General features: G+C 60.2%; 5 protein-coding genes across 6 annotated transcripts; 4 read left to right on the forward strand and 1 right to left on the reverse strand.

Annotated features, from left to right (window-relative positions):
* Nucleotides 1–1,035: 1,035 nt before the first annotated feature.
* On the reverse strand, nucleotides 1,036–4,553 carry LOC141750433 (uncharacterized). Its single transcript, XM_074605481.1, has 5 exons — nucleotides 4,018–4,553; nucleotides 2,645–2,995; nucleotides 2,324–2,525; nucleotides 1,880–1,919; nucleotides 1,036–1,619 (listed from the first exon to the last, which is right to left on the reverse strand). The coding sequence occupies exons 1-5, from the start codon at nucleotides 4,070–4,072 to the stop codon at nucleotides 1,491–1,493; spliced, it is 777 nt and encodes a 258-aa protein (XP_074461582.1). The 5' UTR covers nucleotides 4,073–4,553; the 3' UTR covers nucleotides 1,036–1,490.
* On the forward strand, nucleotides 3,959–6,915 carry LOC141750431 (signal-regulatory protein beta-1-like). The gene is made up of 5 exons (XM_074605477.1): nucleotides 3,959–4,837; nucleotides 5,186–5,536; nucleotides 5,759–6,073; nucleotides 6,208–6,558; nucleotides 6,653–6,915. The coding sequence occupies exons 1-5, from the start codon at nucleotides 4,135–4,137 to the stop codon at nucleotides 6,754–6,756; spliced, it is 1,824 nt and encodes a 607-aa protein (XP_074461578.1). The 5' UTR covers nucleotides 3,959–4,134; the 3' UTR covers nucleotides 6,757–6,915.
* On the forward strand, nucleotides 6,895–9,790 carry LOC141750430 (signal-regulatory protein beta-1-like). Its single transcript, XM_074605476.1, has 5 exons — nucleotides 6,895–7,724; nucleotides 8,073–8,423; nucleotides 8,646–8,960; nucleotides 9,095–9,445; nucleotides 9,540–9,790. Exons 1-5 carry the CDS (start codon nucleotides 7,007–7,009, stop codon nucleotides 9,641–9,643), a joined length of 1,839 nt encoding a protein of 612 aa, XP_074461577.1. The 5' UTR covers nucleotides 6,895–7,006; the 3' UTR covers nucleotides 9,644–9,790.
* LOC141750429 (signal-regulatory protein beta-1-like) lies at nucleotides 9,782–16,466 on the forward strand. 2 transcript variants are annotated; one of them, XM_074605475.1, is made up of 5 exons: nucleotides 9,782–10,611; nucleotides 10,960–11,310; nucleotides 11,521–11,835; nucleotides 11,970–12,320; nucleotides 16,247–16,466. In XM_074605475.1, the coding sequence occupies exons 1-5, from the start codon at nucleotides 9,894–9,896 to the stop codon at nucleotides 16,348–16,350; spliced, it is 1,839 nt and encodes a 612-aa protein (XP_074461576.1). In that variant the 5' UTR covers nucleotides 9,782–9,893; the 3' UTR covers nucleotides 16,351–16,466. The 2 variants fall into 2 exon arrangements, with proteins under 2 accessions (XP_074461576.1, XP_074461575.1); XM_074605474.1 differs by lacking the exon at nucleotides 16,247–16,466 and adding an exon at nucleotides 12,415–12,659.
* A 254-nt stretch (nucleotides 16,467–16,720) lies between these two features.
* NSFL1C (NSFL1 cofactor) lies at nucleotides 16,721–24,059 on the forward strand. Its single transcript, XM_074605483.1, has 9 exons — nucleotides 16,721–16,890; nucleotides 17,707–17,804; nucleotides 18,774–18,848; nucleotides 20,035–20,200; nucleotides 20,547–20,639; nucleotides 21,275–21,384; nucleotides 21,809–21,946; nucleotides 22,456–22,620; nucleotides 23,672–24,059. Exons 1-9 carry the CDS (start codon nucleotides 16,789–16,791, stop codon nucleotides 23,832–23,834), a joined length of 1,110 nt encoding a protein of 369 aa, XP_074461584.1. The 5' UTR covers nucleotides 16,721–16,788; the 3' UTR covers nucleotides 23,835–24,059.
* The last annotated feature ends 205 nt before the right edge of the window (nucleotides 24,060–24,264 follow it).

The following is a 24,264-nucleotide window of genomic DNA, read 5'->3' on the forward strand; positions in this document are numbered from 1 at the left end:
GCAGCAGCCGGTTCCTCTGCCTGAAAAGTGTGTTTCACCCTCAGCCCGTGCCTGCCAAGGGGGTGTTTGCGTGAGGCGGTGCACGGCGCGGTGGCAGCACCCGCCGCCACGGGTGGGTGGGTGTCTGCACTTCGCACCGGGGTGCACGCGGGTGCCGCCGCCACGCTCCGTAACGCTCCCCTCAGAGGTGGGCACCCAGCACGCGTGCACGGAGATGGGGATGTGCGCGGAGCAGATGTGCATGGAGCAGGGGATGTGCATGGAGCAGATGTGCATGGAGCAGGGGATGTGCATGCAGATTTGCATAGAGCAGATGTGCACGGGGCAGATGTGCATGGGGCAGAAGAGGAGTATTGACCAGATGTGCATGGACCAGATGTGCGTGGAGCAAGGGATGTGCATGGAGCAGATGTGCATGGAGCAGATGTGCATGGAGCAGGAGATGAGCATGGAGCAGACGCGCATGGAACAGATGTGCATGGAGCAAGGGATATGCATGGAGCAGATGTCCATGGAGCAGGAAACGAGCATGGAGCAGATGTGCACAAAGCAGTTGTGCATGCAGCAGGTTTGCCTGGAGCCGGGGATGAGGACAGAGCAGGAGACCTGCACAGAGCAGGGGATGTGCGTGCAGCAGATGGGCATGGGCTGGCTGGGGCCAGAGCAGGAGATGTGCACGGATCAGGGGAGAAAGGCTGGAAGGGCAGGCAGGCTGGTGCCAGCCGCCCTGCTTTTAACACAGCATCAGGATCCTCGTTCCCAAATACCAGCCCCTTCGGCAGGGCAGGGAAAGGCATGCAAGGGCTCAGCCTTGGCCCACGAGCTGCAGCAAAGCAGCACCGAGGGCTGTTCCCGACAGAAGATGGAGGTTTGGGGGGAGCCGGGCAGGGTGGGAGGTGGGGGTGCCTGTGGGGACAGCACAAGCCTGGCAGCAGCACAGGGTGAGCTGGCACGGGACTGCAGAGGCCACACGTGTCCCAGGACCCCGTGGGACCAGCACGATTTCTCCTGCTCTGAAAACAGCAGGACTGGAGGGAATGGCTATTTGCTGGCTTTAATGCGGATGGGCTTGGTGCGGTGAAAAGATTAACACAAATTATGAACCTGCTGAGCCGGGAAAGTGCCGGTGGCGGCCCGTGCTGGTGGAGACAGGCATACGAGAACTCCTCCTGGAGCAACTGGCACCGCACGGCTTGCACAAGGCAGAGGTGCTCAGCTCCATGGCCTGATCCGGTGCTCGAGATGGCTGCTGGGTCCTGGCAGAGCTGCTGCCCAGCCCTGGCACAGCAGGTCCGGCCCTGAGCCTCACCCTGCCCGGTGTGGCCACCAAGACAGGAAAGAATTAGGGGAGCTCTGCCAGGCATGACAAGCTCGGACCGGGGTGTGCCGTGCAAAGCAACCCACTTCCTTCTTTATTGTGCCCTGCAGAAATGTCCCTGCTTCCTCCCCCAAAACGGGCTCTTCGGCCTCACAGGCTGCGGTGCCACATGTCACTTGGTAGCTACCCTGACGCTGGCGTACTCGGAGCAGGCTGCGCCGGGGCTCCTGATGTGCCGCGGGGCCGCGGGCAGGGGCTGGAGATCGGCGTAGTGGATGTAGTTGTCCTCCTTGCTGCTTTGCTGCAGAAATGCAGACGAACGGTTAATGCTGTCGCTAGATAAATCTTGCAAAAATAACCCTAATGGCGGGGTTCAGCCTGCGTCGGCGGTGCCACGGCTTGCACAAGTGGCCCCAGGCCGTGATGCGGAGCGTGCCAGGACCACGTGCAGGGGGCTGCTGCTCAGCCATTGCCCACGCTGGCCCTGGAGCCTTGCAGAGTCCCTGCAAGCCAGGGCATCGGCATGGGATGCTCTTCCCCATATTCACAGCTCGCCCTTACCTGGCTGGGCAGATGGGAGCTCTCTGCATCCAGGACTTCACTGTTGGGGGAAAGGACGGCCATTAGAGCTAAAGGAAGCTGGGTGCCCTCCCCACCCCGCTCAGCACAGTGCTCCTCAATTCCCATCCCAAATTTTAGCCCGGCTTTGCGGCATGTGGCCACACATGATGCCCACGCTGAAGGCAGAGGAGAGGGACAACGTGCCATCGGCGTTCCTGGGCCGGGCTCAGACACCGCGGTGAGGGGCTGCAGGGAGCTCCCTGGTGCTGGGTGCTCCCCTCCCGTGAAACACAGAGAGAAGCGATGCAGCGCAGTGATGTGTCTGTGAGTAAAGGACCTCTTCTGGGGAAAACCACCACTCCAGAGGGAGAGGAAATCAGGATAAGGCAGGTGGATAAGGCGGTTCACTCAATTTGAGGTGCCGAAGAGGTGGTGGGTACGAACCTGGGGGTGCCGGGGGTCCCTGCACAGCACCGCAGAGGGATGGGCGAGAAGGTGCCCATGGCCGCCGGCCTGGCCAGGCACTGGCTGTCTGCCTCACCTCTGTGCTTCCTCCTGCACATGCAAAGGGTGATGACGACGCCAAGGAGGAGGAGGAAGCAGAGCACTACAGCTACAGCCACCATGCTGCGAAGCAAGGTTGTCTCTGTGGATATACAATGCAGAGTGGGGAGAGGGTGGTGGTGGGTGCAGGGCAGCACGGGACCCCGCTGTGGGCATGGGACAGGGTCCACTGGGAGCAGCGTCTCATGGGGCTGCACTCACCATGTATGGACACCTCCGTGCCTTTTCCACGCTGAAACACCTCATTGCCGCCCAGCGATTTGCAGAACTTCACGCAGTAATAGGTGCCAGCATCCTCGGGTTGAACATCCCTGATGTGGATGGTGAAGTCCGTGTTGGACCCATTCACTTCCCTTGTCACACGGGGGAAGGAGCCCGTCTGGTCATAGATGGTCTGGTTCCCACTGCCCCAGCCCTTCAGCCACTTCACGGGGCCAGCGTGAGCATTTCCAGACGTGGTGCAGGTCAGGGTGAGCGTCTCCCCCACTGTCACCGACACCTTGTCCTGGGGCTGCTGCAGCTTGAAGTCCCAAGTCAGCGGGGGACACGCACCTGGGCGCAGCGACAGGAGGGTTTGGGGCTGAGCGATGGAGGGAGGCGAGGGCTTGCCCCAGTCACCCCCAGCGGCACGGGCAGGGGCTGAGCGGCCCCAGCTTGCTCCGAATTTGCAGCAGCTCAGCTGAGAAATACCCCTGGATATGGCGGAAACAGAGCGCAGGCACCGAGAGCGGCAGAAGCCAGGTTAAAAATGAACGAGGGGCAAATTTACACCCCCTGTCGTGTGGTTAACAGGAGGCGCTGTGGGCGCTTGAAATCTGGTGAGGTACAGAGGGAGCCAAGGGGAATTCCTGGCAGGAAAAACTCCCGAGCGCTGTTAAACATTAACGCCCCAGCTCTGTACAACGTGAGCCAGGACTACTGGGGCTCTGCGAGGAAGTGGGGTTCACAGCCCGGGGCTCTGCGCAGCCGGGGCCAGGAGCCGACTCTGAGCCGGGATGTGCAGCCCCGGAGACGAGCGCAGCCCCCAAACCCCTCCTGCCCCCAAAATTCCTCCTGCCCAGAGCCCCCCCGCCACCTTCGGCAACGGCTCGGCGGGGCTCGGGGCTGCAAATCCCGGGGCTCTGTTCTGCGCACTCGGGGCTCGGTTCTGCGCACTCGGGGCTCGGTTCTGCACACTCGGTGCCCGGTTCTGTGCACTCGGTGAGCGGTTCTGCGCACTCGGGGCTCGGTTCTGCGTACTCGGTGCCCGGTTCTGCGCACCCCGGGGCTCGGTTTTACACACTCGGGGCTCGGTTCTGCGCACCCCGAGACTCGGCGCTGCGCACCCCGCCCGCCTTGCCCCCGGCATCTCCGCGCAGCCCAAAAAGGTGGTCGGAGGGGGGACTCCCCACACCCCCTCGCCCCGTCCGGTGTTTATCTTTGCCGGCCTGCTCGCGTTAGCGATCTGCTGCGGCGGCCGGGCCTCTTCCCGCCGTCCCTTGTCCCCCCGCCACCCCCCCGGCAGCAGCAGCCAGCGGGGCAGGGGAGCGGGAGGCTGTCGGGGGGCCGCCGCCGCCGCCCCGCTCCGGACTCACCCGAGAGCCGCAGCGGGAAGAGGCTGAGCTGCAGCAGCAAGACGCGCCAAGCCATCGGCACTGCCCGGGCTTCGGGCTCCGGCGCCGGGAGAAGGGGAAGGAGAAGCCGCACAGGAAATGGAAGGCGAGCGGGCGCGGGATGTTAACGCTTCTGCTGCCTGCCCCGGGGCGGGCGGGGGGCAGCGGCGGAGCCGGACGGCAGCTCCGCCGGGCTTCATCCCGGAGGGCATCGTCATCCAAGGACCAAGAGCCTCCCGACACGAGGGGCTGCGCGGGGCGCGGGGCAGGAGAGCGGCTCTGCCCGCCCCGGTTCGGCTGCAGGGGGGCTCCGGCGAAGCCCTGGGCGAGCTCTGCACCACGGGTCCATCGGAGACGCCAGCCCGTGCCCCGATCCTGCTGGCAAGGGCTGGGGGTCCCCCGGATGCCCCGGGGTGCCGAGCTGAGGGCTGGCCACACGTACGGGAGCGTGCCGGGTCGGGGCCCCGCTCGCTGGCTGCCCGGTGCTGGTGGCCGTGGCCGTGGCACACATCTGTGGGGAGAGCCGGAGTGACATCAGTGGCGAGGACCAGCCCTGTGACGCGAGATGGTGTGAACACTCTGGGAACCAGCTGGGTCTGTGCAAGGGGTCCGTGGAGGAACTTGGTCTGTGGTGAGCCCCTTCCTTCCCCTTTGCCGGGGCAGAGCCCAGCACCCAGCCGAGCCGAGCAGAGCCCGGCCGAGCCGAGCTGTGGGGAGCAGGACGTGGGAATGACCATGGCCCGGGTGACACGGGGGCTGCCTCTCGCCTGCCTGATGCTGCTCCTGCTCCGCAGAGCCCCGGGTGAGTGTGGGCCCCGCACAGCCCCAGCACCTCTCCCCCGACACGCTGCCCTGCGCCGCAGGCTGGGCAATGCTTCCCTGTGCCTGTGGGCATCTGGGGCTCCTCTCTCACTGCCTCCCTTCCAGCTTGCTTTCACCCCCAGCAAAGAGCTTGTTTTACTCCAGCACGTCCCAGGGGTCCCAGGACCCCCCCGTCCCGCAGTCCCCGGCAGCGCTGGCTGCCGCGGGGGGTGAGGGACGGGGATGTCCCCTGCTGTGGGCTCAGGGCTGGGGGTCTGGCGATGCCCCGTGCTGTGTCCCGGCTCCAGGGCCCCCCGTTAGCCCCAAACCCTCCTGTCGCTGTGCCCAGGTGCAGGTGCCCAGGTGAGTCGGGGCTTCAAGCTGCAGCAGCCCCAGGACAAGGTGTCGGTGGCAGCGGGGGAGACGCTCACCCTGACCTGCACCACATCTGGAGTCGCTGCCCCTGGCCCCGTGAAGTGGCTGAAGGGCTGGGGCAGTGGGAACCAGACCATCTATGACCAGACGAACCCCCTCACCCATGGGATGAGGGCAGTGAATGGGACCAACACAGACTTCACCATCCGCATCAGGGATGTTCAACCCGAGGATGCCGGCACCTATTACTGCGTGAAGTTCCGCAAATCAGTGGGCGGTGATGAGGTGTATCAGCATGGAAAAGGCACGGAGGTGTCTGTACGTGGTGAGTGGGGCTCCCAGAGAAGCTCCCGGTGGGAACCAGCCCAGCCCAGCCCGGTGGGCTCTGCTCGGGGCGAGTGGGGATGGGGACGGGTCTCAGGGTCCCAGGAGTGGGTCCTGTGAGCCATTCCTGGGCGCATCCTTGCCCCCGTGGGAGACCCCTCTCCCTGCAGCCCCAGGAGGGGGTGGCAGAGCCCTGGTGACAGCCCCACGCTTCTTCCCGCAGCCAAACCCACCCCCCTGGTTGTGTCCGGGCCCGAAGACAGAGCGGGGCCGGGGCAATCGGTGGCTTTCACCTGCACGGCCGGAGGGTTCTTCCCTGAAGACATCAGGGTGAAATGGCTCAAGGATGGGGTCCCCATCTCGGCTCAGCAGCCAACGATCACCCCTGAGCGGATGAAATCCTCCTACAACATGGTCAGCACCGTGACGATGCCACTGGGGGTGGACGACGTCCGCTCACAGGTCGTCTGCGAGGTGCGGCACCCCACGCTGACGGCCCCGCTGAGGGAGACGTACCAGCTCAGGCAAGCCCTGCGAGGTGAGGGCTGGGGGGGGACCGGCGCTGGGGGTGTCCAGCTCCTGTGGGGCTGGGGGTCCCAGGGCAGGGACAGGGCACCCCGCCGGCAGCGGAGACGGGGAACGCTGGGCACCAGGCGCTGCCTCTCTTCCCAGTTTCCCCCAGCATCCAGGTGGACGCTGACCTGCCGAGCCCTGTTGGGGTGAACAAGACCGTGAAATTCACCTGCCACGTGAAGGGGTTTTACCCCAGGGACGTGGCCATCACCTGGCTGGAGAACGGGATGGAGATGAACATGGAGTACGTCTCTCAGCCAGTGGAGACGCCCCAGGGCTTGTTCAAGCTGACCAGGCTGGTGGAGGTCAAAGCGATGGAGGAGAAGAACGGGTCCGTGTTCACCTGTCGTGTGGTGCATGATGCCCAGGAGCCCGTCGACAGGACGGCCACCCTGTGGATCACTGCCACGTCCAAGTCGGAAACGACAGACTCATCCCAGACAGTTAACGGTGTGTGAGAGCCGCTGGGTCCCGCGGCAGCAGGGGGCTGCGGGATTCCTGTCCTCAAGCCGTAGCCACTCACGTCCCCTTGTCCCCACTGCAGGTTGGAACCTCCTGTCCAGCCCCGGCTTGTGGCTTGGCATCCTGCTGGAGAAGGGGCTCCTCGGTGGGCTCCTCCTCTTCCTCTTCAAACGTGTGATGGCATGAGGAGGGAAACACGGGGGCAGCCCCCACGTCATGCTCTCTGTCGGTCCCCCGTTCCTTGGGTGGTGGCACCGGGAGCGGGTCTTGGCGCTCGGCCACCGCGGGCTTTGTCCTGTGTACCTGGAAATAAAGGGGCCGGGATACACAGGCCGCCCTGGGCTGATCTGCGCCGCTGGATCCTGGTGCTGGCACTGCCTGCATCCTGCACATCCGCCATAACCCAGCGTGCAGACCCCCACTGCAGGCCCCATCCATGTGGCCCCCCTCAGCAGCTGTCCCGCTGCTCCTTGTCCTGTGCAGCCCTGCACAGCCCAAAAACATGCTTGCAGGGCAGAGGCAGAGACGGGCGGCAGCTCCGCCGGGCTTCATCCCGAAGGGCATCGTCATCCAAGGACCAAGAGCCTCCCGACACAAGGGGCTGCGCGGGGCGCGGGGCAGGAGAGCGGCTCTGCCCGCCCCGGTTCGGCTGCAGGGGGGCTCCGGCGAAGCCCTGGGCGAGCTCTGCACCACGGGTCCATCGGAGACGCCAGCCCGTGCCCCGATCCTGCTGGCAAGGGCTGGGGGTCCCCCGGACGCCCCGGGGTGCCGAGCTGAGGGCTGGCCACACGTACGGGAGCGTGCCGGGTCGGGGCCCCGCTCGCTGGCTGCCCGGTGCTGGTGGCCGTGGCCATGGCACACATCTGTGGGGAGAGCCGGAGTGACATCAGTGGTGAGGACCAGCCCTGTGACGCGAGATGGTGTGAACACTCTGGGAACCAGCTGGGTCTGTGCAAGGGGTCCGTGGAGGAACTTGGTCTGTGGTGAGCCCCTTCCTTCCCCTTTGCCGGGGCAGAGCCCAGCACCCAGCCGAGCCGAGCAGAGCCCGGCCGAGCCGAGCTGTGGGGAGCAGGACGTGGGAATGACCATGGCCCGGGTGACACGGGGGCTGCCTCTCGCCTGCCTGATGCTGCTCCTGCTCCGCAGAGCCCCGGGTGAGTGTGGGCCCCGCACAGCCCCAGCACCTCTCCCCCGGCACGCTGCCCCGCGCCGCAGGCTGGGCAATGCTTCCCTGTGCCCGCGGGCATCTGGGGCTCCTCTCTCACTGCCTCCCTTCCAGCTTGCTTTCACCCCCAGCAAAGAGCTTGTTTTACTCCAGCACGTCCCAGGGGTCCCAGGACCCCCCCGTCCCACAGTCCCCAGCAGTGCTGGCTGCCGCGGGGGGTGAGGGACGGGGATGTCCCCTGCTGTGGGCTCGGGGCTGGGGGTCTGGCGATGCCCCGTGCTGTATCCCGGCTCCAGGGCCCCCCGTTAGCCCCAAACCCTGCTGTCGCTGTGCCCAGGTGCAGGTGCCCAGGTGAGTCGGGACTTCAAGCTGCAGCAGCCCCAGGACAAGGTGTCAGTGGCAGCGGGGGAGACGCTCACCCTGACCTGCACCACGTCTGGAAATGCTCCCGCTGGCCCCGTGAAGTGGCTAAAGGGCTGGGGCAGTGGGAACCAGACCATCTATGACCAGACGAACCCCCTCACCTATGGGGTGAGGGCAGTGAATGGGACCAACACAGACTTCACCATCCGCATCAGGGATGTTCAACCCGAGGATGCCGGCACCTATTACTGCGTGAAGTTCCGCAAATCAGTGAGCGGTGATGAGGTGTATCAGCATGGAAAAGGCACGGAGGTGTCTGTACGTGGTGAGTGGGGCTCCCAGAGCAGCTCCCGGTGGGAACCAGCCCAGCCCAGCCCGGTGGGCTCTGCTCGGGGCGAGTGGGGATGGGGACGGGTCTCGGGGTCCCAGGAGTGGGTCCCGTGGGCCATTCCTGGGTGCATCCTTGCCCCCGTGGGAGACCCCTCTCCCTGCAGCCCCAGGAGGGGGTGGCAGAGCCCGGGTGACAGCCCCACGCTTCTTTCCACAGCCAAACCCACCCCCCCGGTTGTGTCCGGGCCCGAAGACAGAGCGGGGCCGGGGCAATCGGTGGCTTTCACCTGCACGGCCGGAGGGTTCTTCCCTGAAGACATCAGGGTGAAATGGCTCAAGGATGGGGTCCCCATCTCGGCTCAGCAGCCAACGATCACCCCTGAGCGGATGAAATCCTCCTACAACATGGTCAGCACCGTGATGATGCCACTGGGGGTGAACGACGTCCGCTCACAGGTCGTCTGCGAGGTGCGGCACCCCACGCTGACGGCCCCGCTGAGGGAGACGTACCAGCTCAGGCAAGCCCTGCGAGGTGAGGGCTGGGGGGGGACCGGCGCTGGGGGTGTCCAGCTCCTGTGGGGCTGGGGGTCCCAGGGCAGGGACAGGGCACCCCGCCGGCAGCGGAGACGGGGAACGCTGGGCACCAGGCGCTGCCTCTCTTCCCAGTTTCCCCCAGCATCCAGGTGGACGCTGACCTGCCGAGCCCTGTTGGGGTGAACAAGACCGTGAAATTCACCTGCCACGTGAAGGGGTTTTACCCCAGGGACGTGGCCATCACCTGGCTGGAGAACGGGATGGAGATGAACATGGAGTACGTCTCTCAGCCAGTGGAGACGCCCCAGGGCTTGTTCAAGCTGACCAGGCTGGTGGAGGTCAAAGCGATGGAGGAGAAGAACGGGTCCGTGTTCACCTGCCGTGTGGTGCATGATGCCCAGGAGCCCGTCGACAGGACGGCCACCCTGTGGATCACTGCCACGTCCAAGTCGGAAACGACAGACTCATCCCAGACAGTTAACGGTGTGTGAGAGCCGCTGGGTCCCGCGGCAGCAGGGGGCTGCGGGATTCCTGTCCTCAAGCCGTAGCCACTCACGTCCCCTTGTCCCCACTGCAGGTTGGAACCTCCTGTCCAGCCCCGGCTTGTGGCTTGGCATCCTGCTGGAGAAGGGGCTCCTCGGTGGGCTCCTCCTCTTCCTCTTCAAACGTGTGATGGCATGAGGAGGGAAACACGGGGGCAGCCCCCACGTCATGCTCTCTGTCGGTCCCCCGTTCCTTGGGTGGTGGCACCGGGAGCGGGTCTTGGCGCTCGGCCACCGCGGGCTTTGTCCTGTGTACCTGGAAATAAAGGGGCCGGGATACACAGGCCGCCCTGGGCTGATCTGCGCCGCTGGATCCTGGTGCTGGCACTGCCTGCATCCTGCACATCCGCCATAACCCAGCGTGCAGACCCCCACTGCAGGCCCCATCCATGTGGCCCCCCTCAGCAGCTGTCCCGCTGCTCCTTGTCCTGTGCAGCCCTGCACAGCCCAAAAACATGCTTGCAGGGCAGAGGCAGAGACGGGCGGCAGCTCCGCCGGGCTTCATCCCGAAGGGCATCGTCATCCAAGGACCAAGAGCCTCCCGACACAAGGGGCTGCGCGGGGCGCGGGGCAGGAGAGCGGCTCTGCCCGCCCCGGTTCGGCTGCAGGGGGGCTCCGGCGAAGCCCTGGGCGAGCTCTGCACCACGGGTCCATCGGAGACGCCAGCCCGTGCCCCGATCCTGCTGGCAAGGGCTGGGGGTCCCCCGGACGCCCCGGGGTGCCGAGCTGAGGGCTGGCCACACGTACGGGAGCGTGCCGGGTCGGGGCCCCGCTCGCTGGCTGCCCGGTGCTGGTGGCCGTGGCCATGGCACACATCTGTGGGGAGAGCCGGAGTGACATCAGTGGTGAGGACCAGCCCTGTGACGCGAGATGGTGTGAACACTCTGGGAACCAGCTGGGTCTGTGCAAGGGGTCCGTGGAGGAACTTGGTCTGTGGTGAGCCCCTTCCTTCCCCTTTGCCGGGGCAGAGCCCAGCACCCAGCCGAGCCGAGCAGAGCCCGGCCGAGCCGAGCTGTGGGGAGCAGGACGTGGGAATGACCATGGCCCGGGTGACACGGGGGCTGCCTCTCGCCTGCCTGATGCTGCTCCTGCTCCGCAGAGCCCCGGGTGAGTGTGGGCCCCGCACAGCCCCAGCACCTCTCCCCCGGCACGCTGCCCCGCGCCGCAGGCTGGGCAATGCTTCCCTGTGCCCGCGGGCATCTGGGGCTCCTCTCTCACTGCCTCCCTTCCAGCTTGCTTTCACCCCCAGCAAAGAGCTTGTTTTACTCCAGCACGTCCCAGGGGTCCCAGGACCCCCCCGTCCCACAGTCCCCAGCAGTGCTGGCTGCCGCGGGGGGTGAGGGACGGGGATGTCCCCTGCTGTGGGCTCGGGGCTGGGGGTCTGGCGATGCCCCGTGCTGTATCCCGGCTCCAGGGCCCCCCGTTAGCCCCAAACCCTGCTGTCGCTGTGCCCAGGTGCAGGTGCCCAGGTGAGTCGGGACTTCAAGCTGCAGCAGCCCCAGGACAAGGTGTCAGTGGCAGCGGGGGAGACGCTCACCCTGACCTGCACCACGTCTGGAAATGCTCCCGCTGGCCCCGTGAAGTGGCTAAAGGGCTGGGGCAGTGGGAACCAGACCATCTATGACCAGACGAACCCCCTCACCTATGGGGTGAGGGCAGTGAATGGGACCAACACAGACTTCACCATCCGCATCAGGGATGTTCAACCCAAGGATGCCGGCACCTATTACTGCGTGAAGTTCCGCAAATCAGTGAGCGGTAATGAGGTGTATCAGCATGGAAAAGGCACGGAGGTGTCCGTACGTGGTGAGTGGGGCTCCCGGTGGGAACCAGCCCAGCCCAGCCCGGTGGGCTCTGCTCGGGGCGAGTGGGGATGGGGACGGGTCTCGGGGTCCCAGGAGTGGGTCCCGTGGGCCATTCCTGGGTGCATCCTTGCCCCCGTGGGAGACCCCTCTCCCTGCAGCCCCAGGAGGGGGTGGCAGAGCCCGGGTGACAGCCCCACGCTTCTTTCCACAGCCAAACCCACCCCCCCGGTTGTGTCCGGGCCCGAAGACAGAGCGGGGCCGGGGCAATCGGTGGCTTTCACCTGCACGGCCGGAGGGTTCTTCCCTGAAGACATCAGGGTGAAATGGCTCAAGGATGGGGTCCCCATCTCGGCTCAGCAGCCAACGATCACCCCTGAGCGGATGAAATCCTCCTACAACATGGTCAGCACCGTGACGATGCCACTGGGGGTGAACGACGTCCGCTCACAGGTCGTCTGCGAGGTGCGGCACCCCACGCTGACGGCCCCGCTGAGGGAGACGTACCAGCTCAGGCAAGCCCTGCGAGGTGAGGGCTGGGGGGGGACCGGCGCTGGGGGTGTCCAGCTCCTGTGGGGCTGGGGGTCCCAGGGCAGGGACAGGGCACCCCGCCGGCAGCGGAGACGGGGAACGCTGGGCACCAGGCGCTGCCTCTCTTCCCAGTTTCCCCCAGCATCCAGGTGGACGCTGACCCGCCGAGCCCTGTTGGGGTGAACAAGACCGTGAAATTCACCTGCCACGTGAAGGGGTTTTACCCCAGGGACGTGGCCATCACCTGGCTGGAGAACGGGATGGAGATGAACATGGAGTACGTCTCCCAGCCAGTGGAGACGCCCCAGGGCTTGTTCAAGCTGACCAGGCTGGTGGAGGTCAAAGCGATGGAGGAGAAGAACGGGTCCGTGTTCACCTGCCGTGTGGTGCATGATGCCCAGGAGCCCGTCGACAGGACGGCCACCCTGTGGATCACTGCCACGTCCAAGTCGGAAACGACAGACTCATCCCAGACAGTTAACGGTGCGTGAGAGCCGCTGGGTCCAACGGCAGCAGGGGGCTGCGGGATTCCTGTCCTCAAGCCGTAGCCACTCACGTCCCTTTGTCCCCACTGCAGGTTGGAACCTCCTGTCCAGCCCCGGCTTGTGGCTTGGCATCCTGCTGGAGAAGGGGCTCCTCGGTGGGCTCCTCCTCTTCCTCTTCAAACGTGCGATGGCATGAGGAGGGAAACACGGGGGCAGCCCCCACGTCATGCTCTCTGTCAGTCCCCCGTTCCTTGGATGGTGGCACCAGGAGCGGGTCTTGGTGCTCGGCCACCGCGGGCTTTGTCCTGTGTACCTGGAAATAAAGGTGCTGGAATACACGGGCCGCCCTGGGCTGATCTGCGCCGCTGGATCCTGGTGCTGGCACTGCCTGCATCCTGCATACCCGCCATCACCTGAAATGCTGACCCCCACTGCAGGCCCCATCCATGTGGCGCCCCCGGCAGCTGTCCCGCTGCTCCTTGTCCTGTGCAGCCCTGCACAGCCCAAAAAGGTGGTTGGAGGAGGAAAGCCCCCGCTGCCCCGTCCGGTGTTTATCTTTGCAAGCCTGCTCGTGTTAGCGGTCTGCTGCGGGTGCCGGGCCTCTCCCCGCTGTCCCGTGTCCCCCCCCCGGCAGCAGCAGCCAGCGGCGCAGGGAGGCGGGAGGGCTGTCGGGGGGCCAGCACCACTGCTGCCCCGCTCCGGACTCACCCGAGAGCCGCAGCGGGAGGAGGCTGAGCTGCGCCAGCAAGAGCCGAGCCACCGCAGACCCTCTCTTTGGCTACCCAGTGCCCGTGGCTGTGGCCGTGGCACAGATCTGTGGGGAGAGAGAGCGGGACTGAACATCTCTGGTGAGGATCAGCCTCGTGACAGGAGATGGTGGTGATTGATGGCCAGCGGTGAGCCCCTTCCTTCCCCTTTGCTGGGGCAGAGCCCAGCACCCAGCCGAGCCGAGCAGAGCCCAGCCGAGCCGAGCAGAGCCCGGCCGAGCCGAGCTGTGGGGAGCAGGACGTGGGAATGACCATGGCCCGGGTGACACGGGGGCTGCCTCTCGCCTGCCTGATGCTGCTCCTGCTCCGCAGAGCCCCGGGTGAGTGTGGGCCCCGCACAGCCCCAGCACCTCTCCCCCGGCACGCTGCCCCGCGCCGCAGGCTGGGCAATGCTTCCCTGTGCCCGCGGGCATCTGGGGCTCCTCTCTCACTGCCTCCCTTCCAGCTTGCTTTCACCCCCACCAAAGAGCTTGTTTTACTCCAGCACGTCCCAGGGGTCCCAGGACCCCCCCGTCCCGCAGTCCCCAGCAGTGCTGGCTGCCGCGGGGGGTGAGGGACGGGGATGTCCCCTGCTGTGGGCTCGGGGCTGGGGGTCTGGCGATGCCCCGTGCTGTGTCCCGGCTCCAGGGCCCCCCGTTAGCCCCAAACCCTCCTGTCGCTGTGCCCAGGTGCGGGTGCCCAGGTGAGTCGGGGCTTCAAGCTGCAGCAGCCCCAGGACAAGGTGTCGGTGAGAGCAGGGGGGACACTCACCCTGACCTGCACCACGTCTGGAGACGCTCCCGCTGGCCCCATGAAGTGGCTGAAGGGCTGGGGCAGTGGGAGTGAGACCGCCTATGACCAGACGGGCTCCTTTCCCCGCGTGACGAGGGAAGTGGATGGATCCGACACAGACTTCACCATCCACATTCGGGATGTTCAACCCGAGGATATTGGCACCTATTACTGCGTGAAGTTCCGCAAATCGCCTAGTGGTTATGAGGTGGTTCAGCGTGGAAAAGGCACAGACGTGTCTGTATACAGTAAGTGGGGCTCCCAGAGCAGCTCCTGGTGCGAAATACCCCTGCCGGGTGCTGCCTCCCGCACAGCCCAGCCCCATGGGCTCTGCTCGGGGCGTGTGGGGATGGGGATGGGGTCTGGGGGCCCGTCCCTGAGGGGGACCTGTGGTGGGGGGAAGCAGCAGAGCCAGGGGTAGTTGGGCAGCCTGTGGCCACATCCCTGGCAGTGGCCGTGCCGCAAGCCTGCTGTGGGGCTCTGGGGGGTGCATCTCAGGGCTCAGCACTGAATAATCCCCCTGTGAATGTTTGAGGCTCTTCTCTCACTGCCTCCCTTCCAGCTTGCTTTTATTCCCAGCTGAAAAGTTTGTTTTATTCCAGCTTGTCCTGGGGGCCCTGGCATCCTCCCATACCACAGTCCCCAGCAGTGCTGGCTGCCCAGGGTGGGGCGAGTGATGGGGATGTCTCTCTGTCCCCTGCTCTGGGCTTGGGGCTGAGGGTCTGGCGATGCCCCGTGCTGTGTCCCGCCTCCGGGGCCCCTCATCAGCCCCAAACCCTCCTGTCGCTGTGCCCAGGTACGGATGCTCAGGTGAATCGGGACTTCAAGCTGCAGCAGCCCCAGGACAAGGTGTCGGTGGCTGTGGGGGAGACGCTCACCCTGACCTGCACCACGTCCAGAGACTATTCTGGTGGACCCATGAAGTGGCTGAAGGGCTGGGGCAGTGGGAACGAGACCATCTACGACCAAATGGGCTCCTTCCCCCGTGTGACGAGGGCAGCAGATCTGTCCGACACAGATTTCACCATCCACATTAGGGATGTTCAACCCGAGGATGCTGGCACCTATTACTGCGTGAAGTTCAGCAGATATCTTGGCCGTATTGAGGTGTTTCGGCATGGAAAAGGCACAGAGGTGTCCGTATACAGTAAGTGGGGCTCCCAGAGCAGCTCCCAGTGGGAAATACCCCTGCCGGGTGCTGCCTCCCGCACAGCCCAGCCCAGCCCCATGGGCTCTGCTCGGGGCGTGTGGGGATGGGGATGGGGTCTGGGGGCCCATCCCAGGAAGGGGACCTGTGGTGGGGGGAAGCAGCAAAGCCAGGGGTAGTTGGGCAGCCTGTGGCCACATCCCTGGCAGTGGCCGTGCCGCAAGCCTGCTGTGGGGCTCAGGGGGGTGCATCTCAGGGCCTGGTGCTCCATATGCCCCCTGGGAGTATTTGGAACTCTTCTCTCACTGCCGCCCTTCCAGCTTGCTTTTATTCCCAGCTGAAAAGTTTGTTTTATTCCAGCTTGTCCTGGGAGCCCCAGCATCCCCCTGTAGCACAGTCCCCAGCAGTGCTGGCTGCCCCGGGAGGGGTGAGGGATGGGGACATCTCTCTTTCTCCTGCTCTGGGCTCGGGGCTGGGAGTCTGGCGATGGCCCTTGATGTGCCCTGGCTCTGGAGCCCCTTATCAGCCCCAAACCCTCCTGTCACTGTGCCCAGGTGAGGGTGCCCAGGTGACTCAGAGCTTCGAGCTACAGCAGCCCCAGGACAAGGTGTCGGTGACAGCGGGGGAGACGCTCACCCTGACCTGCACCACGTCTGGATATGGTCCCCCTGGCCCCGTGAAGTGGCTGAAGGGCTGGGGCAGTGGGAACCAGACCATCTATGACCAGACGGGCTCCTTCCCCCGCGGGATGAGGGCAGTGAATGGGTCTGACACAGACTTCACCATCCACATCAGGGGTGTTTGTCCCGAGGATGCCGGCACCTATTACTGCGTGAAGTTCCGCAAATCACTGGGCAGTGATGAGGTGTTTCAGCATGGAAAAGGCACGGAGGTGTCCGTACATGGTGAGTGGGGCTCCCAGAGCAGCTCCCGGTGGGAACCAGCCCAGCCCAGCCCGGTGGGCTCCGCTCGGGGCAAGTGGGGATGGGGAAGGGGCTCGGGGTCCTCAGGCGCATCTGTGCCCCCGTGGGAGACCCCTCTCCCTGCAGCCCCGGGGCTGGGTGGGGGTGGCAGAGCCTGGTCTGACAGACCCACACTTCTTCCCGCAGCCAAACCCACCCCCCAGGTCGCGTCTGGGCCCCACCACAGAGCGGGGCCGGGGCAATGGGTGCCGTTCACCTGCACGGCCAGAGGGTTCTTCCCCAAAGAGACGCTCACGTCCCCTTGTCCCCACTGCAGGTTGGAACCTCCTGTCCAGCCCCGGCTTGTGGCTTGGCATCCTGCTGGAGAAGGGGCTCCTCGGTGGTTTCCTCCTCTTCCTCTTCAAGCGTGGGAGGGCATGAGGAGGGAAACACGGGGGCAGCCCCCACGTCCTGCTCCGTGTCAACCTCTGGTTCCTTGCGTGGCGGCACCGGGAGCGGGTCTTGGCGCTCGGCCGCCACGGGCTTTGTCCTGCGTACCTGGAAATAAAGGGGCCGGGATGCACGGGCCGCCCTGGGTCTCAATGCTGCCTAGCCCGGGGCTCGGCTCTGGGCACGCCAGGGCTCGGGACCTGCCCACCCCGGGGCTCACAGCATCCCGGGGCTCGGCTCCGGTCACCCCCTGGCTGGGCGCTGCGCACCGCCGGGCCGCCAGGGGCCGCTGTTTCTAGCGCGCGGGGCGGTGCGCGACGCTCCGTGCCGTTTCCGCCCGGCGGGGTTTGGCGGCGCACACGGGGCGGGGCGTGGCGGGGCTCCGTGCCGTTTCCGCCCGGCGGGGTTTGGGCGCTGCACCGCGGCAAGATGGCGGACAGGGAGGAGGCGCTGAGGGAGTTCGTGGCCGTGACCGGCGTCGAGGAGGAGCGAGCGCGTTTCTTCCTGGAGTCCGCCGGCTGGGACCTCCAGGTAGCCCCGCCGCCGCCCCGCGTCCCGCAGCTCTTCCCGGCGCCGGCTCGGCCCGCTGAGGGGGGGCCTGGTGGCGGGGGCGCGGCCGAGGCTGGCGCCGGGCGGGGGCCGCGGCCCTGGAGGCCGTCGCGGTGGCGGAGGAGGGAGCGCTGGGCCGGGAGCTCGGTGTCCTGCAGGCTCAGGCCTCGGCCGGGCTGAGGCGGTGCCTTGGGGGCCGGCTGGGGCCGGAGCGGGGCATGGTCCCCTCGTTAATTTTAACATCGCTAATTGCTAGCACGCAGTGAGAGAGCAGCGTCTGGGTTTTGCCGGGTTTGCGTAGGTTTTCCTTGAATGGTCGATTTTCCTCAGTGCTCCGCCGGCTGCACTGCCAGCAGCGGCCCCTGCACCCCCAAATGAAGGGGGAGATCAGCCACCTCTCTGATCCGCTCCTGTCTCCCATCTCCCTCAAATCATCTGCCTGTGTTTAATTAACTCCGGGTCTTCTCATGAATGTCACAAAAGCAGCTGTTTCAGAAGAGTAATTTTAGCATAGCCCCTGTAGAAATATTGCAGAATAAGAGCCTCGCTTTGGGGAAGCTGCTCTGGCATTTCTGTAGTGGTGAGTGTCCTACAAAGCCAAACGTTAGAAGGTGGCAAAGCCTTGTCTTTGCTAGGACATCCAAACAGGGAAATCACATGAAATGTTTTCAGTGGGTGATGTGCCTTAAGATGTCCAGCATGACAGGAGCTTGAGCTGTGTTATTTGTGTGTGGTTTTTTCCATTGTTCTGGAATGCTTGCTCTCATCCTGAAAAACTCCGGCCGTGTTCCTTTCCAGATTGCACTTGCCAGTTTCTACGAGGACGGGGGTGACGAGGACATTCTGACTCTTCCCCAGCCCACACCCAGCTCTATATCCAGAGGCACTGCAGCCAGGTGAGGCGGGAGCTTCAGCTCAGGCCAGTCTGTTTATTGGCAGCTTGTAAACCTGACAGTGCAAACTGTGTAAAAACACAAGCTCTATCTAAAGCATTGATATATATTAATTTTCAGGAGAAATAGCTCTGTGTTCAGATCTGCTTCACCTCATATGGTTCTCTAGAAATTGTGAAAACCTCAGCATTTATACATTGCAAGCTCCCATGTTATTGCACAACTAATCCAAAGATCAGTTAGGACAACTTGCCTCATTACTCAGGAAAAATTTGATTTCTCTATCAATTAGAAGGTTAGAAGACAATCAGTTGGTAATGCTTTTATTTGAGCAGATTGTACCTCTGCAGGAAAAATATTTTCTGATTTTGTGTAACACCTAATCCAATCAAGTTGAGCATTTTATAACAAGAGGTTAATTTTGCTGCACCAATTCCTTGTGGAGTAGGGAAATACTATCCAGTTTTAAAGAAAAGGAGCTACTAAGTCTTGAAAGAAAAGTGCTCTAGGTTCAGGCGTCGGTGAATACAGTCCATATTGCAGAAGAACCCAGTTTCAGTTTGGATCAGAGCTAATAGCCTTGGCAGAAACAACAAGAGGGGAAGGATGTGGAGGCTGGACTGTCCTGGGGCCAGGAAGAGAAACCTGTGCTTGTGCAGGTTTGGGAGTGGCGGCTTCAGTGTGCAAGCAAGGAAGGTGACTGAAGACTCGCTGCATTTTCTATGGCTGCAGCCACCATCTGAGCCTCCTCCAGTGCACCCGCTCTTGTTTTCTGTTGGTGTAGTTGGCAGAGAGGTCCAAGAGCAAAATTCGCCACTCGGTTACACCAGTTCTGACCCATCATTTTATAGAGTAATGAATCAGACCCTTAAAGTAGAACAGGCTCAGCCTAACTGCTGTTTTCAGGAGCTTTTGCTTATGTGGTTGAAATGCGTCATGAGGCTGACATACTTCTCTGATTGCCTTTTGCAGTGACCATAGAGTAACATCATTTAGAGACCTTGTTCATGCGCAGGAGGATGACGATGAAGAGGAGGAGGGACAGCGGTAAGTTTTCAGTTAAATACTTAAAACCTGGGTGTTTATCTCTGCCCTTTTTGATGGCTTGCCACTTGTGCTTTTTTAAAAAGCAGATTTGAGATGAAATTCCTGTAGTGAAAAATCTCAGGTTTGACACGTAAAGGTTGGTCAGTGCAAAGTCTGTGCACAAGCACATGTTCGGCATGGCTGTATAAACGCAAGTTTTCGTCGCTGATTGTGCAGTTGAGAGAAAGCCTAAGGCAGGATGTGGAAGCCCTAGGTTAAGAATGGAAAAAAGCCCAAATCATCATTTGTGTCCACAGAGAAGGGAAATAGAATAATGCAGGGATTGTTTTTCTTTCTGCTTGGGAATTTTGGGTTTGCTTTTTGGTTTTGTTTTTTGTTGGGGTTTTGGGTTTGCTTTTTTGTTCGTTTTTTTTTTTAAGTGCTGCTTAAGGGTAATGTAGTGGAGTGTGGAGGTGGAAAGAGAAATGTAGGTCCCCTTTCCAGTGGGAACATGGCATACTAGTGGGAAAGTCATCTACGATGTCAGCTGTAAGTAGTTAAATACCCTTAAGGTTAAAAGGCAAGGTAAACTGAATGGATCTGATGGCTCAGTCTAGGTAGACTGTGTGGTCTTCTGCAAACAGATGTGAGCTTGCTCTGTGTGTTTTTACAAGCCATCTGGAAGCTAATAAACCCAGTCTTCCAGAAGTGCTTAATTGCACTTCACTGATTGCATTCATTGCTTACAGTTCAGACCCATCCTGTGTGTGGTGATCTTTCAGTGTAGCATGAATATGTGCCTTCCTTCAAAATACCAGTTAGATGTTGCCCAACTTCTTCCATCTGACAGGTCAGAGACTTGCTGGAAGTCTTGTTGAGCTTGGTAATATAACTGGTACTGGCATCTGAAACTGAGCCTTGTCCGTCTGGATTGTTTCTCTTCCTAGGTCTGAGACAGTTGTTATCACTTTATTGCTGTTGATCAATTGATAATTTTACAGTAACTGACGTAAAAAGAAAGTCTCTGCAGTACAGGAACTTGTTAAGTGGCTACAGTAGGAGATCCACTGGTAGGAGCTAATATTTGTAGATCCAGGCTGTACAAAAATGAACTGAATCCTGATACAAAACTGCTGGGTCCTGTCACATGCGTCTCCTGGAGAAGCAGCGGTCCAGTCTTACCCAGAAGCTGTGTGCTTTCTGTTAGGTTTTATGCCGGTGGCTCAGAGAGAAGTGGACAGCAGATCGTTGGTCCTCCGAGGAAGAAGAGTCCCAATGAGCTGGTGGAGGATCTGTTCAAAGGAGCAAAGGAGCACGGTGCAGTGGCAGTTGATCGGACGGCCAAGAGCAGTGGCGAGACTAGCAAGCCTAAAGTGAGGAGTGATAAGTTCTTCTTCCTTCTGTTCCCTGTTTCAGTTAAGGCTCCCACCATGACAGCTGTTTGGTACTGTGGAGTCCTGGAATTGTCTTAAAAGGACAGCTAAGCCTGGGCTCTTCTCTTAGTGCAGCTCCAATTCGTGTGTCACACTGGCATGAAAAGCCACTTTCCTGTGCCACATTTATCAACTTGTTCAAGCTGGTGACTGTGCCTGCAGGACAATAGGTGTTGCTGATGCCACAAAGTCCCCCTGTTCGTCCATAACAGTGTTGGGGAAAGGGAATCAAGTTGTCTTGGGGCTGTGTCTCTAAAACCTCTTTGCCTGCTCCTCTCTCTTGCAGCCTTTCGCAGGGGGAGGGTATCGCCTCGGGGCTACTCCAGAGGAGGAGTCTGCTTATGTGGCAGGAGAGAGGAGACAGAACTCTGCTCAGGATGTGAGTATCTCTCTGTTCTGTTTTGTAGATGTCACCCGAGGGATTTCTCTGCTGTAGCTACAGAGCTTGCAAGCCCAGAGAGTTATAAAACTTGATAGAAATTCAAGAGGACAGAAGTATAGTAAATCCTGCTTCTCAGGGATTTCTGATTAGAAAATAGTAGGTGCTTGGGTCTTGGGTAAGCAGTTTTCTGATGAACTTTTGATTAAGAATCTGAGCACTTCTTAGAAGTACAGATTGTGAAAAATAGCGTGCAAAGAGCACTAGGCAATTAACTCTTCTATCCCTTGAAGAGATATGGAGCTAACAGCATCAACGAAAGATTCTCTCGTGCTTGGTTTGTGACCAAATACGCATCTAGGCAGTGGTGGGAGCTTGGTTTCGGCTCCTGGCCTAGCACACTCTTGGCTCTTCAACCATATTTATCAAAAAGGTGTCTGTGGTGCCACCTTTTAGAAATTGATGCATGACTGTTACATAGCCAGTGCTTTGGGGTTTTTCCCTCAACCCAGAGGAACCTGGATGGAATGTTTTCTGCACCTTGGAATTCCTCTGCCAGTCTGGAATGCTGCGTGGGTTATTGTTCTTACGGAGATGTTTCGGTGAGACTGATTGTTGTTTGGCCGCTGCTGCAGGTGCATGTTGTGCTGAAGCTCTGGAAGAGTGGATTCAGTCTGGATAGCGGAGAACTGAGGAGCTACCAGGATCCGTCCAATGCCCAGTTCCTTGATGATATCCGCAGAGGGTATGTAATGAGAGGGGAGAGAAAGAATAGCTGTTTTCTGAAACGTGAGCAATGGCACGTTTCACCTGAGCTTTCTTATAAGAGCTAGATTCTTAACATGGAACTATGGGAGGGCAGACTCGAACATTTACTTCAGATCAATGGGAAGTGGCCTTGGTTTGTAGGGGGCCTTGAGTTTGAAGTGAACAAATGGACGTTCATATTGGGCAGAGGATTTCTGATGTACCATGTCACTCCAGGTGAGGGTCAGGGAAAAGTCACCTTTAATTTGTGTCTGTTAGTGGGGAGGTGTGCATCTGCCCTGTTAATTAATCACAGGCTCGCTGCGATTCCTGAAATTCCAGAGGTCTGCGGCTGGCACTTTTTCTCTGCGCTTTCCCGACTTGTTTCTTCAGGCAGCTGCCTTAGGACACTCTCTTTGCAGGGAAGTCCCGGCAGAGCTGCGCAGGTTAGCACGGGGCGGACAAGTGAACCTGGATATGGAGGATCACCGCGATGAGGAGTACGTGAAACCTAAAAGTGTCTTCAAAGCTTTTACTGGAGAAGGACAGAAGCTGGGCAGGTGAGAAGGCAGCAGTGCTGGTTTGCTATGTGTGTGACGTGAGAGAGTCCCTTGAGAGTTTTGCAACGTTGAGCCTTTTGATTCATCTTTCTGAAGAAAAGGCACTCGAGGCCTGGGGTATGGGGGGGTGTTCCTCTAAAAGAGAAAACGAGGTTTGTACTGTGAGGTGGCTCAGCCTTTCCGTGGCAGGAGGCAGATCCCTAGTTTGGAACCGCCATGGTGAATGTCACGTAGGAGCGGTGTTTCCAAATTACACTGCCCCTGTTCCTGTGGGTATGTGAAGACCCATGATGTGGTGCTGCAAAGGGAGATGATAGAGGTCTAGACAAGTCCCTGCTGACTAGCTGACTCCTAAATTCTCGCTTCCAACTTGCATTAGTGTCTCTTGACTGGGAACCCTGGTAGCTGGGCCCAGCAGGCGATAAGCTCACTGCCTGACTGCTGGCACCCTGCAGCTGGGTGGGTTTTTCCGTTTTTTAACAGCTCGCCTTGTGTCTCCCTGTTCTCAGCACTGCACCCCAGGTCATGGGCACCAGCTCGCCGGCCCAGCAGGCAGAGAATGAAGCCAAAGCCAGTTCTGCCATCGCTATTGATGAGTCGGAGCCCATCACCAACATCCAAATCCGGCTTGCTGACGGTGGGCGACTGGTCCAGAAGTTTAACCACAGTCACAGGTACAAACGCAACAGGAAACACAGGTTACTAACTGGGAAGGCCTGAATGACAATGCAAACTGCGCACAGATGGAGCAGATGTTGAAGTCCTGGCTAGCCTGCTAAAGGGAGCTCTGGGGATCCTTCTGTATAGGTGAATAGGAATAAAATTATTGTGGGGTTTTAAGGCAGTCGTTAACTGTTGGAAGGATAGGATTTGCTTTCCAAATAGTGATGGATTATAGCCAGTGATACTGCACCTGGGAGCGTCATTATCAGCGGAACGTCCCTTGATATCACCTATAAAAAAACTCCCTGAATTTCTTCTAAGGACTTTAGAAACTGTCAGGTAACTAGGAACTTGGTTCAGTTATTCTGACTCTCAGTTCAGACTTTTTTACTGGGCTATTCCCTGTGCTGACTGGAGCACCAAGGGATGCTCTTAGAGCAGTTCAGTTCCCTTGGACGAGCAAAGATGGGTTATATACCCTGTTGCTTCGTTAAACTTCTCTCCTGAAGTCGTCCTCACCTACCTGATCTCAAAGAGTGTGGCCATTTGTTTATATTCCTCCAGTTTCTGTAAGAGAATCGAACATGGTGCAAAAAAGTACAAAAACCTATGATCGGGTCAAGGGAATAGATCCAGTGTTGCTGTTGCGGCTGCTCATGGGAGTTGAGATCATTTAGGTTTTGCTGTGTGTGATGAGCTCAGTCACTTAGAGCAGCTAGCGTCAAGCAATTTGTTAATCTGATCATCTTGAAGCGTTCAGAAGCTTTCAATTTCAAATAGCTGCCTGACAACACAGATGATCCTGTTGGGCAGTGTAAAAGAACATCTAGTTGTAAATCTTTAGCCTATAAAGCAGCTTGTGTTATTTTAGTAAATGGGAGTCTGCAGAGGAGTAGGTTAAATAATAATTGTCTGGCCTTGGCCTTTACTGTTAGCTGAAAAACAAGCGCAGCGACTGCAGGGTTGCATGCTCCGGAAAAGGTGAATTTAGGCTGTTGCCACGCGCTTCTACAGGATGTTCAGTAACAGGATCACCCTTGTGTGTTTGATCCCTTTGGACAGGATCCGTGACATCCGGCTCTTCATAGTAGATGCTCGGCCAGCGATGGCTGCCACCAGTTTCGTCCTCATGACCACCTTCCCAAACAAAGAGCTTACTGATGAGAACCAAACCCTGAAGGAAGCCAACCTGCTCAATGCTGTCATTGTTCAGCGGTTAACATAAAGGAACCCACCTCTCGCCACACTGCAGCGCGCATGTGTCGTCTCGTCCTGTGCGTGCACCTGCGCCGTGCAACACAGGCTCACATCTACTCGTAGCTCTGGGTTCTTAGGTCTTGGTTGGACTTTTTTCTCTTTAGTTGCGTTTCCCATGTTTTTTTTTTTTTTTTTGTGATGATGATCAGTGGACTTTAAAATAAATAAACGAAACGAATCCGTTTTGAAAGGAGCTGCAGCCTATTGTGCCACAAATTCTCCCACAAGAGTTCAGTTACCTTTGTGGATTGTGTTACTGCACTCTTTAGAGGGGAGGTAGGTAAGGGGGAAGGGAGCTCCCAGGGAGCAGTTTCTGTCCGTTGCCAATTGACTGCTCATCACAATCTTTTTACTCTTCCCTCTCCTCCAGAGACTGCTGCAAAGCGCTTCCTTTATTT

This window comes from Larus michahellis, chromosome 12 (genome assembly GCF_964199755.1).
Source record: "Larus michahellis chromosome 12, bLarMic1.1, whole genome shotgun sequence".
NCBI lineage: Eukaryota > Metazoa > Chordata > Aves > Charadriiformes > Laridae > Larus > Larus michahellis.

Bases quoted from the DNA above. Each gene is read 5' to 3' on its own strand.
- LOC141750433 (XM_074605481.1), bottom strand. From the start codon at position 4,072: ATGGCTTGGCGCGTCTTGCTGCTGCAGCTCAGCCTCTTCCCGCTGCGG. The intron at 2,996-4,017 runs GTGAGTCCGGAG...CGCTGCGCCCAG, and splicing joins CTTCCCGCTGCGGCTCTCGG to GTGCGTGTCCCCCGCTGACT. The intron at 1,920-2,323 runs GTTCGTACCCAC...TTCCCCCAACAG, and splicing joins GGGACCCCCGGCACCCCCAG to TGAAGTCCTGGATGCAGAGA.
- LOC141750431 (XM_074605477.1), top strand. From the start codon at position 4,135: ATGGAAGGCGAGCGGGCGCGGGATGTTAACGCTTCTGCTGCCTGCCCC. The intron at 4,838-5,185 runs GTGAGTGTGGGC...CGCTGTGCCCAG, and splicing joins CCTGCTCCGCAGAGCCCCGG to GTGCAGGTGCCCAGGTGAGT. The intron at 5,537-5,758 runs GTGAGTGGGGCT...TTCTTCCCGCAG, and splicing joins CACGGAGGTGTCTGTACGTG to CCAAACCCACCCCCCTGGTT.
- LOC141750430 (XM_074605476.1), top strand. From the start codon at position 7,007: ATGTGGCCCCCCTCAGCAGCTGTCCCGCTGCTCCTTGTCCTGTGCAGC. The intron at 8,424-8,645 runs GTGAGTGGGGCT...TTCTTTCCACAG, and splicing joins CACGGAGGTGTCTGTACGTG to CCAAACCCACCCCCCCGGTT. The intron at 9,446-9,539 runs GTGTGTGAGAGC...TCCCCACTGCAG, and splicing joins CTCATCCCAGACAGTTAACG to GTTGGAACCTCCTGTCCAGC.
- LOC141750429 (XM_074605475.1), top strand. From the start codon at position 9,894: ATGTGGCCCCCCTCAGCAGCTGTCCCGCTGCTCCTTGTCCTGTGCAGC. The intron at 11,311-11,520 runs GTGAGTGGGGCT...TTCTTTCCACAG, and splicing joins CACGGAGGTGTCCGTACGTG to CCAAACCCACCCCCCCGGTT. The intron at 12,321-16,246 runs GTGCGTGAGAGC...TCCCCACTGCAG, and splicing joins CTCATCCCAGACAGTTAACG to GTTGGAACCTCCTGTCCAGC.
- NSFL1C (XM_074605483.1), top strand. From the start codon at position 16,789: ATGGCGGACAGGGAGGAGGCGCTGAGGGAGTTCGTGGCCGTGACCGGC. The intron at 17,805-18,773 runs GTGAGGCGGGAG...TGCCTTTTGCAG, and splicing joins TCCAGAGGCACTGCAGCCAG to TGACCATAGAGTAACATCAT. The intron at 21,385-21,808 runs GTATGTAATGAG...CTCTCTTTGCAG, and splicing joins CTTGATGATATCCGCAGAGG to GGAAGTCCCGGCAGAGCTGC.